This window comes from Falco naumanni, chromosome 5, assembly GCF_017639655.2.
Source record: "Falco naumanni isolate bFalNau1 chromosome 5, bFalNau1.pat, whole genome shotgun sequence".
Lineage (NCBI taxonomy): Eukaryota > Metazoa > Chordata > Aves > Falconiformes > Falconidae > Falco > Falco naumanni.
Window position 1 is genome coordinate 19452953 of NC_054058.1, and position 14665 is coordinate 19467617.

The window sequence follows — 14665 nt, forward strand, 5'->3', positions numbered from 1 at the left end:
AAAAGTAATTTTAACGTAAGCTGTCCTATAATCCCTTTAAACATCATTACTATTTTAAATTTACAGCAGAGCCTGAGGCTTGACAATGGAAAGCGTGTCAAGATATATAATATTTGAGCAGGAAGAAAGCCATAATTTTCTACTATATAAAGAGAAACAAAATATAACACAGTATCTTCTGCAACCCCAGGGAGAACACCCAGAAATCTTTCAACATAAAGCTTCCCTGAGACTTTATCTGAGAATATGTTAGCACACGTAATTGGACTGCGGCCTGGAATCATTGCATCAGGTTGACTGTACACTGGGTAATAAACCACAGAACAAATGACAAAGCAAAAGGGGAGTCAAGGCTCTGAATCAGTTTTGTGTCAATCATGGAAACAACAGAAAATATGGCTGGAAGGACTTTATCTAGTCCATCCTCTGCAAGGCATCTATCCTAAACTATTCATAACACATATTTATCAAATATTTGTCAAACCAAAGAACGAGCTTCTGCTACACTCTGCAAGCAACAGGAAGAAAAGAAGGGTACAACATACTGTTGGCTTCTTTAACTTTTTCCCTGACATGATGGATGCTCAACTCTGAAGCAGGAATGTTTGATTTGAAGCAGTAAGCAGGGAAGGAAACCTGCTCTGACAAGACAGCAGAGAAGTGCTTGGAATTGGCATAAACTTCTTGCCTTAGAGAAAGAAAAGGGCACCTAGGGCAGCAGCACAGCTGAAAACGCAGTCTGAAGCTCCCAAAATGCACAAGAAGGGAAATAAAGATGTTGGAAAGCTACAGTCTGGCTAGACTGTCGAGAAAGCATTGAAGAAACCAGTCTTGCCCTATAAACACTCAAGCACATGGATAATGCATAATATCATTGCTTTCAGGTGCACTAACTAAATTTTAAGAGTCTTTCTATATGTTGATGAAATGTTGCCCTGTGCCAACTCCCATTGATTTGATCCAAAGCCCACTGAAGTTAATCAAGACCCCTTCATCCAGCTTTGTAGGAATTCGGATTGTAAAGGAGGCAAACCCCACTGAATCTTTATTGCATCACCCATTTCCACTGCTTTAGGAAAATTAAATGGACTAGCAATGGTTTGAGGGTCTAGTTGTTTTTCTCCGTGTCTGTTCTCCGCTGACACAAGTTTCAGAAGATACATATTTTTAAAGTTAAGAAAGATGAAGGCATGGGGTTCCTACAAATCGTAAGGAAACCTTCTACCTGGTATTAAGGAAATCTTAACAAAAGTATCTATTAGATTTTAATGGAGTCTGTCTCCTCTACCCCCGATAACGGTATTTTCAGTTCTATGAAAAACAGTCTTCTAGTATCTCAACTATCAAAGAATTATGACTATCATCTATCAAATATGAGTACCTCTTTAAAATACAAACCACCAAATGCAGATAAGACTTAAACATAGAACAGAAACTGGACATATTACTGCATTTTAGTCCTATAAACTGTTTCTGTTTGCTAACAGCTATTCCAGTTAACTAAGTGGTAGACTAGGGAGTAAGTAAGTATGAGAAGGCTTTAATGCAGTCATCGTACTGGACTGAAAAACACTGCTGTAGCTCACTGTTACAGCTGGTAAAGTTAGCTATACAAAAACCCACTTTGGCCATGCAACTGCACTTCATGTCTGCAATACAGAGATACCTGGGCTTTTCATTCAAAAGAAGCAATTCCATATAAGGAATCACAGACTGCAATTCCATAATAGCCCAATTCCTTGTACAAAAAGTCCTTCCCTAGACTCAAAAATTTCCACAAATACAAAACTAGGACCATTCTTCACTAATGGAACACATTAATTAATTACCCTATTGATATTATTCACTATTAGTAGATACTGCTTCTTCTCAAAAAATCCGACAGCTTAGTTAATGCAATTCCTGATGCTGTGCTGCTCCTTGCCTCGCAACCACTGTATTTCTGCATTGTAGCATAAACACAATGTTCCATTTTTAGAAAGAGTTTGCCTGGGAGAAGGTTTGAGCCTAACACAAGATGAGGGCTCACACTGGCCTGTGACACAAAACTGGAATAGAGAGATCTGTGGCATTTCACTGATACATTTTTGTACAGTAGCACAGCATTTTAATGTTCAAATAACCCTGTATGAAAACAAAACTTACAAATTTGGTCTGCAAAGATTTAAGACACTACTATCTCATGGTTTGGGAAACATCATTTCTGTCATATGAAGAAAGTGAAACAAAAAATGAGGTAGTTATATCTAAGCTTTTCCTAAAAAAGTAGCCATATTGCAGGATGAAATTAATTACAAGCCTGAATTTCAGGCAAACAAGTTGTAAATACTTCACCTAAGTAGCCTGGCCAGTCACAAACATGTTACGTGGAATAGCTGAGAATAGAACCATAATCTCACATGCCCAAGTCCAGAGCAGTTGCAATTAAATCTTCTTACCCTGATTTTAATAAGCTTGCAGGCATGCAAGAAAGTGGATTCATGGAATGAAGGCATTCAGAATTTATCACTTCATATGGAATTTCAAAAACTTTTAGGAATATAAAATACTTTTGTGGCACAGTCTCTTACACAGAGGTTATGGGAATAATTTCAAACATTCAGTTAACCACACCTGCCTTTTTCTCTTACCCCATCTCTCTCTCACAATGGTAGACAGAAGGTAAACTTACAAATTTTCAGTCTTTGATCTACTACTGAAACTGCCACATTGTGCCAATTCATTCCATTCAGTATTTTCTTAGAAACAGGGACTAAATAAGAGATTAAGATAAAACTCTTCCAGCTCTCTAGGGAGAAGGTTAGGGTATAGAGATAATTTCAAAAGCAACAAGAAATGCCAACAAAATCCTATGGGGGAAAAAAAAAAAAAAGACTACATTCTCTTCCTAAGCTGTAGTTCCTATTCATGTGTATTCAGCAAAGAAAACATTTAATATCAAACCTGGGGACTTGATATCACAATGACATATACAATTTAAGAATTCTTGGAAATAGGTGTGGACACCATGGATTTTATGAGTTTCGGAGCCAGATAGTTTCATTTGGGAATAACTGGCTGGTGTTAAAGCCCATTTTAAATGCAACTCTTCACCTTGGAAAAAATCAGTCCAGAAAATGATACAATCCAAATGGAATGGAATTTCAAAATTCTAGTGAAACTTCTGTGCTTTTACAGATACCAACCATATCTTAAGCTCCTAGTTAAAAAGAAGATAAGGCATCACTTTCTTTGTGCTATAAATCAACGCAGCCAAACCAACCTGACTGTTTTTCTAGCATCTTCCTTTTATCTTGGCCAAAAGCTCCTGTTATCTGCTGAAGCCAATTAGTTTTATTTGCAAATCCTATGGCATCAGATAATGGGACAATCAGTTTCTCTACTACAGCTTAGAAAGCCTATTGCAACTATCAGAAGGACGTCATCCACCTGAAGAAAACCACAGAACTACTTGCCACCAAGGCAAAACGGAAGAGTACTGCCACAGATCTCAAATGCCTCATTATAGGTGGGTTCCTGATGGCATGGGAAACCTACTTGCAGGCTGTTGGGAAATCATCCCTTAGCATGTCATGGAAGAATCATGGCAAAATATTTTCACAGCACTAAGAACTTGTTGCTCAGTAGCATTTCTTGGCTACTACGATCCTGAAGCAGTGACACTGCTGCTGCTGCACTGTAGTAACAAGCTTGATTTAGAAACACTGATGTGCCAAATAGAGCCACCAGCAATACCAAGCTGAACTAGTGCAACCTCCACCTGTGCATGCAACTTGCATGGTTTCCTTCAGGAAGGGCACTTTCTCCTGGCAACCAAAAACCACTGAAACATTGATTAACACATATTAGTTTCCTCTCTCGTTTGTCAAAACAGGACAGGCAGCTCTAAGTGCAGTGTGTGTTGATCTTTACTGTGACCTAGACCCATACCTTCCTGATAACTGGAATGAAAGTAGTAGATATGTCAGTCAGTCTTGCCCAGCTATTATTGGTAGTATTCAAAAGCGTTTGTGTAATGCCTGTGTAGATGCAGAATGCTACAGAAACCACCCCCCACTGAATCTTCTTTGTGCTGTAGCTGGTTTCCCTCTTGGTCGTTGAAGATCAGGGAATGGATTTGATTGTAAATGACCTGAAGTAATTCTGCAGCATATACACAGCCTGCTAGGAGGCATAATCAAGTGATAAGAATGCACTGTGATCTAATATTATTATTACTTGCCAATCTTTTTTGATTCAACACATGACAAAAAGTAAATCATTTTATTGCCATTGATGAAAAGCTTGAGTGAATAGATTCAGCTGATATTAAGATAAAATCAGAATGACCTTTTCTAACGCAAAGGCCAGTCCAAAAATGCTAAATATTGTTGCAACAACAGAATCCTGATCTAACAGTGGTTACAGCTATGTACTTTCATGGAAATGATATGGAGATGACATACTGATGGTAACTGACACAGTTTTAGCATAGGAGGTTCATACAGGACATCGGAAAAAAACGTTTTCTTAAAGAGAGTAGCGCAGCACTGCATTCAACAGACGAAGCCATGGCTGACCTGGTCTGGCGCTCGATGTGAGTCCCACTTTCAGTGGAAGGAGGGACTAGATGGCCTATGGTTCTAAGACACAAAATTTTGGAGATGCTTTGACAGGTAAATAATTTATTTACGTTAGTAAAAAATGACAGATTGAGAACACGCTGGAGAGGAAGAGATGTGAAAATATATACACTGTGTAAACTGTTTTATATTTGTTAGCTATGTATATAATGTGGTAACTATAATGAATATAAAGCATTTCAGCATTTTGCTGACCCATATGCTCTGAGCATGTCAGAAACTTTACCTACTGTTCATACAAAATGAAAACACAAGAGAAGTGCTATGTACTTCCCTAAACTCTTCAAGGAGTGGAACTTTCACCCTCTCAATGTGATACAGTCAATTAATTCAGCTTTTAAAAATATGTTTCAAAAAATTAGACTATTCTGTACTTTATATGTTTTTAATCTTTGCATTGGAGGAGAAGGAGGAAAATTTGAAGAAATAATTCTCTTCTTCAAAAAACAAGGGTTGGAGAACTGCTCATTCTTTATCTCTGTCAGCAACCTTTTCACATATAAAATATTTAGTTTTCTAAAGTAAAGCTTAAAACTGTCTAATATCTCAAAATGGATTGGTCCCTCTCCCAGTTCCCACAGTAAGGAATCTTACATCCCACTATATTTGGCACAGATTATCGACGCACTTGACTTTCATTAGTATAAACATGGTAATGAATCACAGTAATGTAGTTTCATTAATGTAAACATAGAAAAAATCAATAATTAGTCAAGTTTTTCTTTCAAAGACTGTTTTGAAAATAGGCATAATGTTCCCAACAGAAAAAAGGAATGTTTCCAACTCTTTCTAATGCACATTACATAACAAAAAATGCCGCATACTTCAGTAACATCTAACCTACACCTTAACTGCATAGATTACTCCTGTAATACTACCTTATTTATAATTTTAGCATTTCCAGGGTAAAATATAGACCTGTTGTTTATCTTAAATGCTATTTCATTATTTGTCAAGAACATGGAACAAAGCAGAGAATCAGAGTCAGCACAGTGTGTTTTACACAGAGGCAACCAAACTCCCTGTCATTTCATGCAAAGGCTACACATTTTAAAATATGCAACCAAAGGTCCTATTGCAAGGAATAACTGCATTTGTGTGAAGAGACCTCCAAGAACAACATCAATGTCTGTAAAACTTTCACTAGCAATCTCTCAATTTGAACCACAAATGCCTGCATCGGAAATAATTTTTCAGTTTCTTCATACTTCTTCTAGAGGTAAAATACACTACTGCTTTAGATTCTGTAGAAAAACCGTCAAAGGTTTTGATTGTTTATCTGTAGGTTATACCTATAGTGTGGAAATAATCTTTCTGGTCTGATTTGTACAATACCTAGCACAATGTCAGCTACTTCACAGCTTGGGCTCTGAAATGTTATAACTATGCAAGAAACAAACAAAACATACATAATTACAGAAAAATCACTATATCCAGCATATCACACAGCTAGATGTGAGCTAGCTTCAAACTGGAAGCCATGTAAACATATTAGCACAGCACTGTATCCAGTCTAGCAAGTCCAAGATCTCAACAGGGATTATTGGTTCAAGCACAGCACCACTCTAACCTGCCTATGTAGCTTCCAGTCTGCCATGGGCTCACATCCCACTGGCCTGGAGCCTGGAAAGGCTGAGCTGTCTGCAGAAGATTGTACGGGAACACTCACAGTTATTTAGAGTATCATGAGGAGCCATTCAGATACAGAAGCTCCACCTGAACATTTTGCATTTCATTACCAAAAGTCTTCGTATTACCAAATTAATCCACATTCACTTGTAAACTACAGATACTTCATTTGGCATAGCAGACTAGCCAGCATTCTCTAAAAGTTCTGCACCATTTTGGTATACTAAAAAGGCCACTAAAAATAATAATAATAAAAAGGCCATTAGATTTTTTTTAAAAAAAAAAAGAAAAAACTTAACTTTGCACCATTAAGATACCCAACTAATTCTACACAGCTGCAGATCATTAAAACACAGAGAAATATAATAGGAGAAGGTAATAATTTCTTAAAAGTCTTCCATGTATCAGTTTCTCAAAGAGAAAATGTATTACATGTTGAGAAACTAAACTTATCTTTCTGGATATAGTTTGATAACATGAAGGAATGAAAAAGCAATCATGGATGCCTTTAGTTTCTTAAGACCAAGAATTATGAATTCAAAGTCAGAGCTTACACACACTTTAAAAAAAAACCCACAAAGCAGAGTTACATATGGAAATAGACCACCACATCACCCAAACAACATCTATTCTGTCTTGTGGCAGTACAATAAGCAGAACGAATGCATTAACAAAATTACCAGATTTTTAACCTTAAACATTAAGTGCCTTAGACGTAACTGCGTGCTATTTCATAGCATTATTGAATGCAAAAATATATATATATAAGAGCAAAACCATACATGTGCATTTCTTCATTCAACATTCCAAGATACATTCAGTAGTACAGAGGATAACTGTACTTTCTGTTACTGGTTTCATACTCCCCTCCTAGAGATCCAGTGTTGACAATAGGCAAAAACTGCAGTATCTCTTAGGTTATTGTCATGAACCACAGCTAGTTATTTAAATAAATAAATACACAAATACGTGCATACAACAGTTGGGGGAGGAAGGAAGATTTCACTCTAGTGGACGGAGCTGGGTAGATAAATCCTAGAGATTTGACATTTTCTACAATACAGGAAACTCTAGCATAATCACTATTTCCTTGGATGTTTCTTATCTGTTCCAAGATCACCGGTCATGTGTCAACTCTAAATGCAATACATTGTCTTGTAAATCACAGACCTGTCAAGATGAGATTTTTAACTGCAGAAGTGTGTCACAATAAGGTAGTTTGGTAGCAGTTAAAACACAAAATGCCAATTCTGACCTATTGACTTAAGAGAAACCCATGAGAATTAAAACAGAGAGCAGCTAGCAGAGGGGCTCACTGCTTGCTAGAAGCTGTAGGCAGCATTCCTTCCCTCCCTCCCTGTGTATAGGGACTCTCCAACTCTATCTTTCCAAGTCAGGCAGAAATTGCAGTGAAATTCAAAGAAGCTTATCACACCTAAAAAGCACAGCACTACATTCTAAAAAGAAATGTCTTCAGAGGGGTAATCTGGCATTCAGATGTTAGGCATCATCCACTTTAAACAATATGTTTTATGTAAGCATAAAACAAAACCATACCCTGTTTTCTACATTCCCACAATCTTGGATTACTTGGGTTACTGGCACAAAATTGCAGCTTTCTTCAGCACAGGCAGCCCCACGGGTCAACTTGATTCCTTTCAAATGTTACTAGCTATACTTTCTGAAATTGTAACTGTAACTGTCTTCCACAGAAATGTTTGTGAAGTTCCCTAGAATGAATCCAGGCTGTTTTATGTCATTGTCTGGTGGGCCTTTTCCTTCATTTATAAAGTTTTTCTTTTTAATTTGACAATGAAGTTAAAGAGATGGCAAATAATTATTATAATGTAGGACACTGCAATCATTACCTGTATTCCCATCACAACTTTCATATATCCACGCCCCCCCCCCCCCCCAGCCCCCCCAGTACAGTATTTTCTAAAAAGTTGTACCCCTTGCTGGTGACGGCAGCTAATCTTCAGAAACAAAGCCATAAGGCAGGAATGGACTTACATATTAGATTTCAGCCTGAACCAGCTGTTTTTCTTAGTATTATTCCCTTTATGACCATCTGTCCCACCTGCTAAGATATTTTTCCCCTCACACAGACTCTCCACTACAATGATTTGCCATTCTGGCTGACACACAAGTATCGATGGAAAGGAAACTGGATTAAATCCAACTTTGTACAGCCCAGTATTTGGAGATTTGGTAAGGCACCTGCTTGACTGCCAGTATAATTAAATCTGCCCTAAGTCTGCTTTACTTTATGCCCAGTTCACACAAACCCAAACACTATCAGAGTTTGTTCCCACTCTGTCTTCCTTCTGAACTACGTCAATGAGTGGCAGGAAACAGTACAGTGAAATTGCACAAGAGTCTCTTCTCCGCAAAGCCATTTTTGGTTTTAAATACACTGGCATGCTCTACTGAATGAATCTACCGAGATCTATCTTGTCTATTCATTAAAGGTGAATTCACAAAACTCTGCACTCCATATTTGTGAATATTGGGCTTTCAAAACTGACTGCATGCATGTTTTTGACAACAATTTCCAAATCAGACCTTCTGCCTAAAAAGGTCATCCTAAATCTTCCTTCTTTGGCAGAATTGCCAGAGAGACACGATGCAAAGAAATGAGGAAGAGAAGAACTAGGAAGGGCTGAGAATGGAGAAAAAGGGATTAAATGGCATGTGGCTACACGGTGAAATTCTGGATTCTCAAGAATTATCTGCTGTTTTCAATGAGACCAACACCAGAATAAATTTTATCCAGGAGTCCAACACATTTTTTGCAGCATTTATTTTCCATATGTGGTTAAAGCCTAGCAACTAAACTGGAAATAACTACTTAAGCATAATTCAGAAGACTGCACAGCAGTGGCACTGCCCAAAAAATCAGGAAGAACATGACAGTTACAAAGTGTATCATCATAATTTCACCTCTGACTATTGCTGACAATAGTCAGGAGTAACAGGAAGGGAACTGCTGAAAAAGCACAAGTGAGGTCACCTTTTTCTGGTTACCGTTTTTAAACATCTGCAAAATATAAATGAGGCTTTTAAAGATTATAAAGCAGTGAAAGAGAGGGGGAGAAATAATTACAGATGTGTGACATAAGGAATAAAGGCAAAAGAAGTATGAAAGAGAGGCAGGAAAAAAGGGAATGAGGAGAGAAGGTAGAATTCAAAGGAGCACATGCTGATGGGCTTTAAATTTCCAACAGAAAACTAGTAATTGACATCTGTGTCCATACAGTGTTTAAAATAAGCTCTTAGTTACTAGCACTGCATTCAGGAAGGAAGCAAAGACTGCTATCTTAACTGAGCTCAGTTCTAAGCGTAAGATTAAAATAAAAAAGAAGGATTCAGATTCTTGTCAACTCCTGTCTGCTGCTCAGCACTCCTTACTATAACAGCCCTGTTTGCTTGCCGAGTGCCAATAATGTGCCAGAGCTGTGGTGTGCTTTGGAGTTCTGAGACCCTTAGCTCTGCAACTTTGAGACCAGATGGAAAAACCCACCTTTGAGCACCATTCATAATGCCAAAGTTTAACAAATAATAGACTGTTACACAGACTTTGTTTGGAAAAAAATGGGGGTAATCAATCTTTATTTCTATTGCTTTTGAAGCAGGTAAGAATTAAAAATATCATCACCTATGCCATTTTAATTTTTGCTACTAACTTTTTAGCTAGTACCCAAAACCATAATAAAGTTCTTGTCATGTTCTTAATTTCTACCTTGAAAACATTTTCAGCAAATGCAACTTACAGAATCATGATGTTCAAGCATGTCAGTAGCTATAATCACCTGCACAACAAGCACTACTGTGTTACAGATGCTGTCTGGCACCATCTACTGAAATGCTTCAGACATCTTTAAACAAATGTACCTTGAAAGACTCAGTCATATACTTTGCTGTTTCTTCTGAGCATCCTCCAGCCGTGCATTCATTCTGACAGCCCTAGAAAAAATAAAACCAGAGGAAATCAAACTCAATGCACATTGCAGAAAAGTTGGTACACATTCAGTTAATTGTTTTTAGGAACAGATTGTACTTTGTCATCAGTAAATATATTAGAAAGAATTTTTTAGTGGTTTCTTAGCACAACTTTCTACCTTCTAGGTTTTTAGTTTTACTTCAGTCACAGTATTTTGCACAACAGTATTTTGGGGCTATATAGGAAAGATGATGTCTTAGATTAGTTTATCGCTCGGAAGTGTGGAAGGGTATGGACAACATCACAAGTCTTTAATTCAAAGCTGACTAAATAAATAGTGTTTTTACACAATTCCATCAGATCCCAGTTTCTCTACTAAAACATCTACCCAACAGATTTGCTTTTGCCTTTTCTGGCTAGAAAGAATGGAAGAAAAAGGGAAAGGATTTTTTTTGTTAAATCCTTCATTAAATGAAAACAATGATATGAAAACAATGTCCACCTATATAAATATATAACCAGAATATTTTGAATTATCTACTATGTTGAACTCAAGCATTCTACCACTGACCATGCTAGACAGGAACTGAAACAAAAGGAGTGATAGTTCTAGGCATCCTTCTCTTCAGCAAGAGGGATAACACAGACAGGTGCAAGCCATCTACCTAAAAGCAAGAACCGCGGTTTCCACAGCATTAGACTAGCATCTTTGTGGACCCTCCTGCACTAGTTAGACCTCCTTGCCAGTGGCCAGTAAATGCATATTACACCCAACAGCATCAAGCAAAGGAGACAAATACAGCCCTGACAGCATTTCTTGTTTCTGGGCAGAAGAGCTAGAAAGATGAAGTTGGAGCAGAGGTTTGGAAGAGGAAGGTGCCAGGAGTGAGATTGTCTGTGTGATGGTCCATGAAAGCGGTGGCTTAAGGGAAGCACAGCTGACAAGATGGAGGGAATGGCAGAAGGAATGGCTAGCTGCTGAGATGAGGCCAGGGATGGGTGGACGTGGGGAAACAGTCATGCTGGTCAGAGGGGCTGCAAGGGAAAAGCACTAGCAGGAGCCTGCACTGGCTCCTCACCACTTGGTGGTTGTCTCTCACACTGCCACCCCTCAGCCTCACACATCTCGAATCTCGAATCTCGGATGGAAGTCCCAGCCCAGGTGGGAAAGCCCCAGGTCAAAGGTATAATACCCTGAAGGAAAAGAGGTGCACAGGAGACTTCATGGTCAGGCGGTGAGATCCCTGCCCCAAGCTGTTAACCAGGGAGCAGCCCTTGCCCTACCTGGAGCACTGCCTGTAGGGTGGATGCCAGGGCTGGGGAGACACCAGCCACCCAGTCCTGCGGCAGCCACCCAGCTGTGGGGCCAGGACTGGGGCTGCCTGGCTTACAGGCTGTGAAGCATGACACACACACAAGGCAAGTGACATGATTTTTTTTCCCTTTTTGCAGATCTTGGGGATATGGTAGATGGGGGGTGGGGGCGGGCAGGGGCAAGTGCAGTATCTTCAGTGGGCCTTTAACACATAGCAGGCTTGCTACCAACAAAAGAAAAAGCAAACTCCAGTCCACAGCAGATCTCACTTCCTCTCCCCTCCCCCCAGCGCCCCAGGGGGACCATAACGTCCCTCCTGCCTTCTCTCACCATCAGCTTTAACCCTTCTGTTCCTCTTTTTTCCTAACCCTCTAACAGCGAGGCATGCAATCACGGCTGCAGGCTCCTTTCCTGCCAGCTAAAGGAGGATTTGCTGGGAGAAATCACAAACCCCTTCACAGTGTACCAATACGCTTTACCTTTAAAGCCTTATGAACAGTATGTTTTACTTGCCTTAAATCTTAGAGGTTTTTACTCCAGAAAGACAAGTCTTTTTGGTAGAGTGTTCAATGGCGTTGCATGTCAGACTGTAGCAGGACTAAAGCGTTACCCAAGCTAAGGGACAGTCTCAACTAAACACTGTGTAAACAGGTTCTTGCTTTCTCTGTAATTCGTCAAATACTTCCAAATTCCTCTGGCAAAATCCCAGAAGGCCTTCATAACACCATCAGTTTATAACAGTTAAGTATTCTGCAGATGAATCAAGTCAACCAATTTTTCTCTGCACTCTAGTGAATTAGGATGGAAAGTGTGCTGGTTACCAGCTAACAGCCTGGTAAGTGCCAGCTTTGGAGCAAGAATTTCTCCAGCAGCTCCAGCTCATGCCTGACTTTTGTCTAATATCCAGTATGCAAAGCTGGATTTTGAAATAATTACTGGTGACAGCAAATACTGACAAATACTCAGCCATTATGCTTCAGGTTTTTTCCCACCTCTCCTTTATGAAGTTGCCCTAAAGCAAGAGTTGGCATCAACACAGAGAGGACCAAAGCTGGATATAGTTTAATATTCTCTTTCATGATCTTTAAAAAGATACAAAACCTGTATGTGAATTTCAAGTGTGGACCACCTACAGGAACAGCCCCCAGGGGCACGATCATTTTACCCTTCAGTTCAAGGTTCCTACTGAACTCAGTGAAGTCAACAGCCCATTTCTTGGGTGTATGCCATTGAGCCAGTCCTGTTCTCCATGAAGTCATCATGTTTTACAGATTTAACTCATATTTAAAGCAAGTAGCTAACTGCCTTTGTTAACCGCACTGAGATTGAATTGATTTAATCCCTCAGCGCTAGAAAGATATACCGCAATTACTTTCTAAATGATGGAGTCATATTTTAATGGCTCCATGGCTTTTAAACCTGAAACATGTTGTTAAATGCAATAGGGAAAATTACTCCCTGGTTTAGTGCCAACATTACCAAGGGAGATATGCCAAGCATAAATTTGCCCTTTGTGTTTAATAGCATGGTAGATTTAAAACTGCATCCATTAAAAACACTGATGTTATCCTAAAGATACGTTTGAGCCACTGGGTCGATGTCACCTCAAAAGTCACTCAAGTCTGTATCAAGTTCCTATACAATTACGCAAGCATGACAGTGTTTCTTATGTTGCAGTGTAGAGCTAACACCACTGTCTTTATCCTATATGTAACCGTTTTTTCTAAATTGGAAATAGGAGAGCATTTCAGTTTTCCTTAAAAAACATTGAAATGGCATATTTTTATCATTACTGTAAAGCCTGTAAGAGAACAAAAAAGTGTAAAGCATTACACTAGATTAATTTTTTAAAAAAAACAGGGTTTATGTCATTGTGTCACTACAAAACACTACTAAAATAAAGACTTGGTGATGAGTAATTCTGTCTTGGCTTTTATAGAAGATCTCAGTGCTATAATAATCATTGCAAATCCTTCAGCACTTACAAAAGCAATCACACCATACTCAGTTGGATAATATCATTCCATCGCATTAGTACTTACTTCCAATCTAACTCTCATATAAAGAGGAGGTAAGCCTTAGCAGGGGGTTAGTCTCCTCCCAGTGTGTGTGAAGGACTACTGTGTGTGAAACATTTACCAGCACTTTTGGAAATTTTATACCTAATAGTTGTCACCTGCATTACTGCTAGAGCTTTCCCAGAACTGAACATTCAACTCCTGCATTTGGTCATCAGAATGCATTAGACATAGGTATTTTCAACACATTTTAGCATCAGGATGCTCCAACCAATGTCTCTTGGCTTTCCCTGCTGCCTTTGGCACACCTTTTCTGACTGCTATTCTGTTATGGGCATAAGACCTTGTAGCCCAAGTACTGACCTGCAAGAGCACTCAAACAACTTCACTTATTACCATTTTGCCATGCCTCTAGTTATGTTCATCTTTTGGAGTATCCTCCTGGATCTCACAGCTGCTTCAAAACAGAGAGTCTACCTCTTCTACGCAGACCTTCCTACCCTTCAGCTGAAAGGACCTTGTGCTACAAAAACTGGCAGACTTCCCTAGACTTCCTAAACTCCCTACACTTCCTAGACTACATGACTCTGCTTAGTTTTTCTTGTGCCCTCACACTTGGTGGCTTTTGAGACCCAGTGGTAGCACCAATGTCTTTGTTCTCATTTGGGATTATCTGCTGTATAAACTGCAATTCTACTAGATCCTTTGTCAAACTGCTGTTCTTTGGCTTTAGTACTGCATTATCCCACAGGCTCATCCTCAGTTATGAAACTGGAACTGAAGATTATCAGAAGCTTCATCACTGTAAATTTAAACTGCAAACTTCACTTCTTTAACCTACACCATATGAAATTATTTAATAAAAAGGAATGGTACCAGTTCTCAAAAAAATAATTTGCAGTTACCTCTATATGCCATGTCCTTTGTCACCCATTTTCAAAGAAATCTAATTCTTTAATCAGTTCTGTGCTCACTTAATTTTCCCTGCTGTTTGGTAACTCTTCTCACCAGTCGGGAACAGAAAACTTTCCCTAGTACAAGGTAGGAATAAAGAAATAAACTGCAAATTTTTGCTTTCACCAGTGCATGCTCATCCAAGTCAGCCCACAGACAGCTCGAATCAGAGACATGACCCCAC

At 39.0% G+C, this 14665-nt stretch overlaps 1 protein-coding gene across 3 annotated transcripts in view; it reads right to left on the minus strand.

The window, feature by feature from the left end:
* The window catches only part of BCAT1 (branched chain amino acid transaminase 1), a 67278-nt gene that overhangs the window by 38943 nt on the left and 13670 nt on the right, over nucleotides 1-14665 (minus strand). For all 3 annotated transcript variants that reach the window (XM_040595863.1, XM_040595864.1, XM_040595865.1), the window contains exon 2: nucleotides 10146-10217. In XM_040595863.1, coding sequence (XP_040451797.1) covers nucleotides 10146-10217 — 72 coding nt within the window. The remainder of the gene's footprint in view (nucleotides 1-10145; nucleotides 10218-14665) is intronic.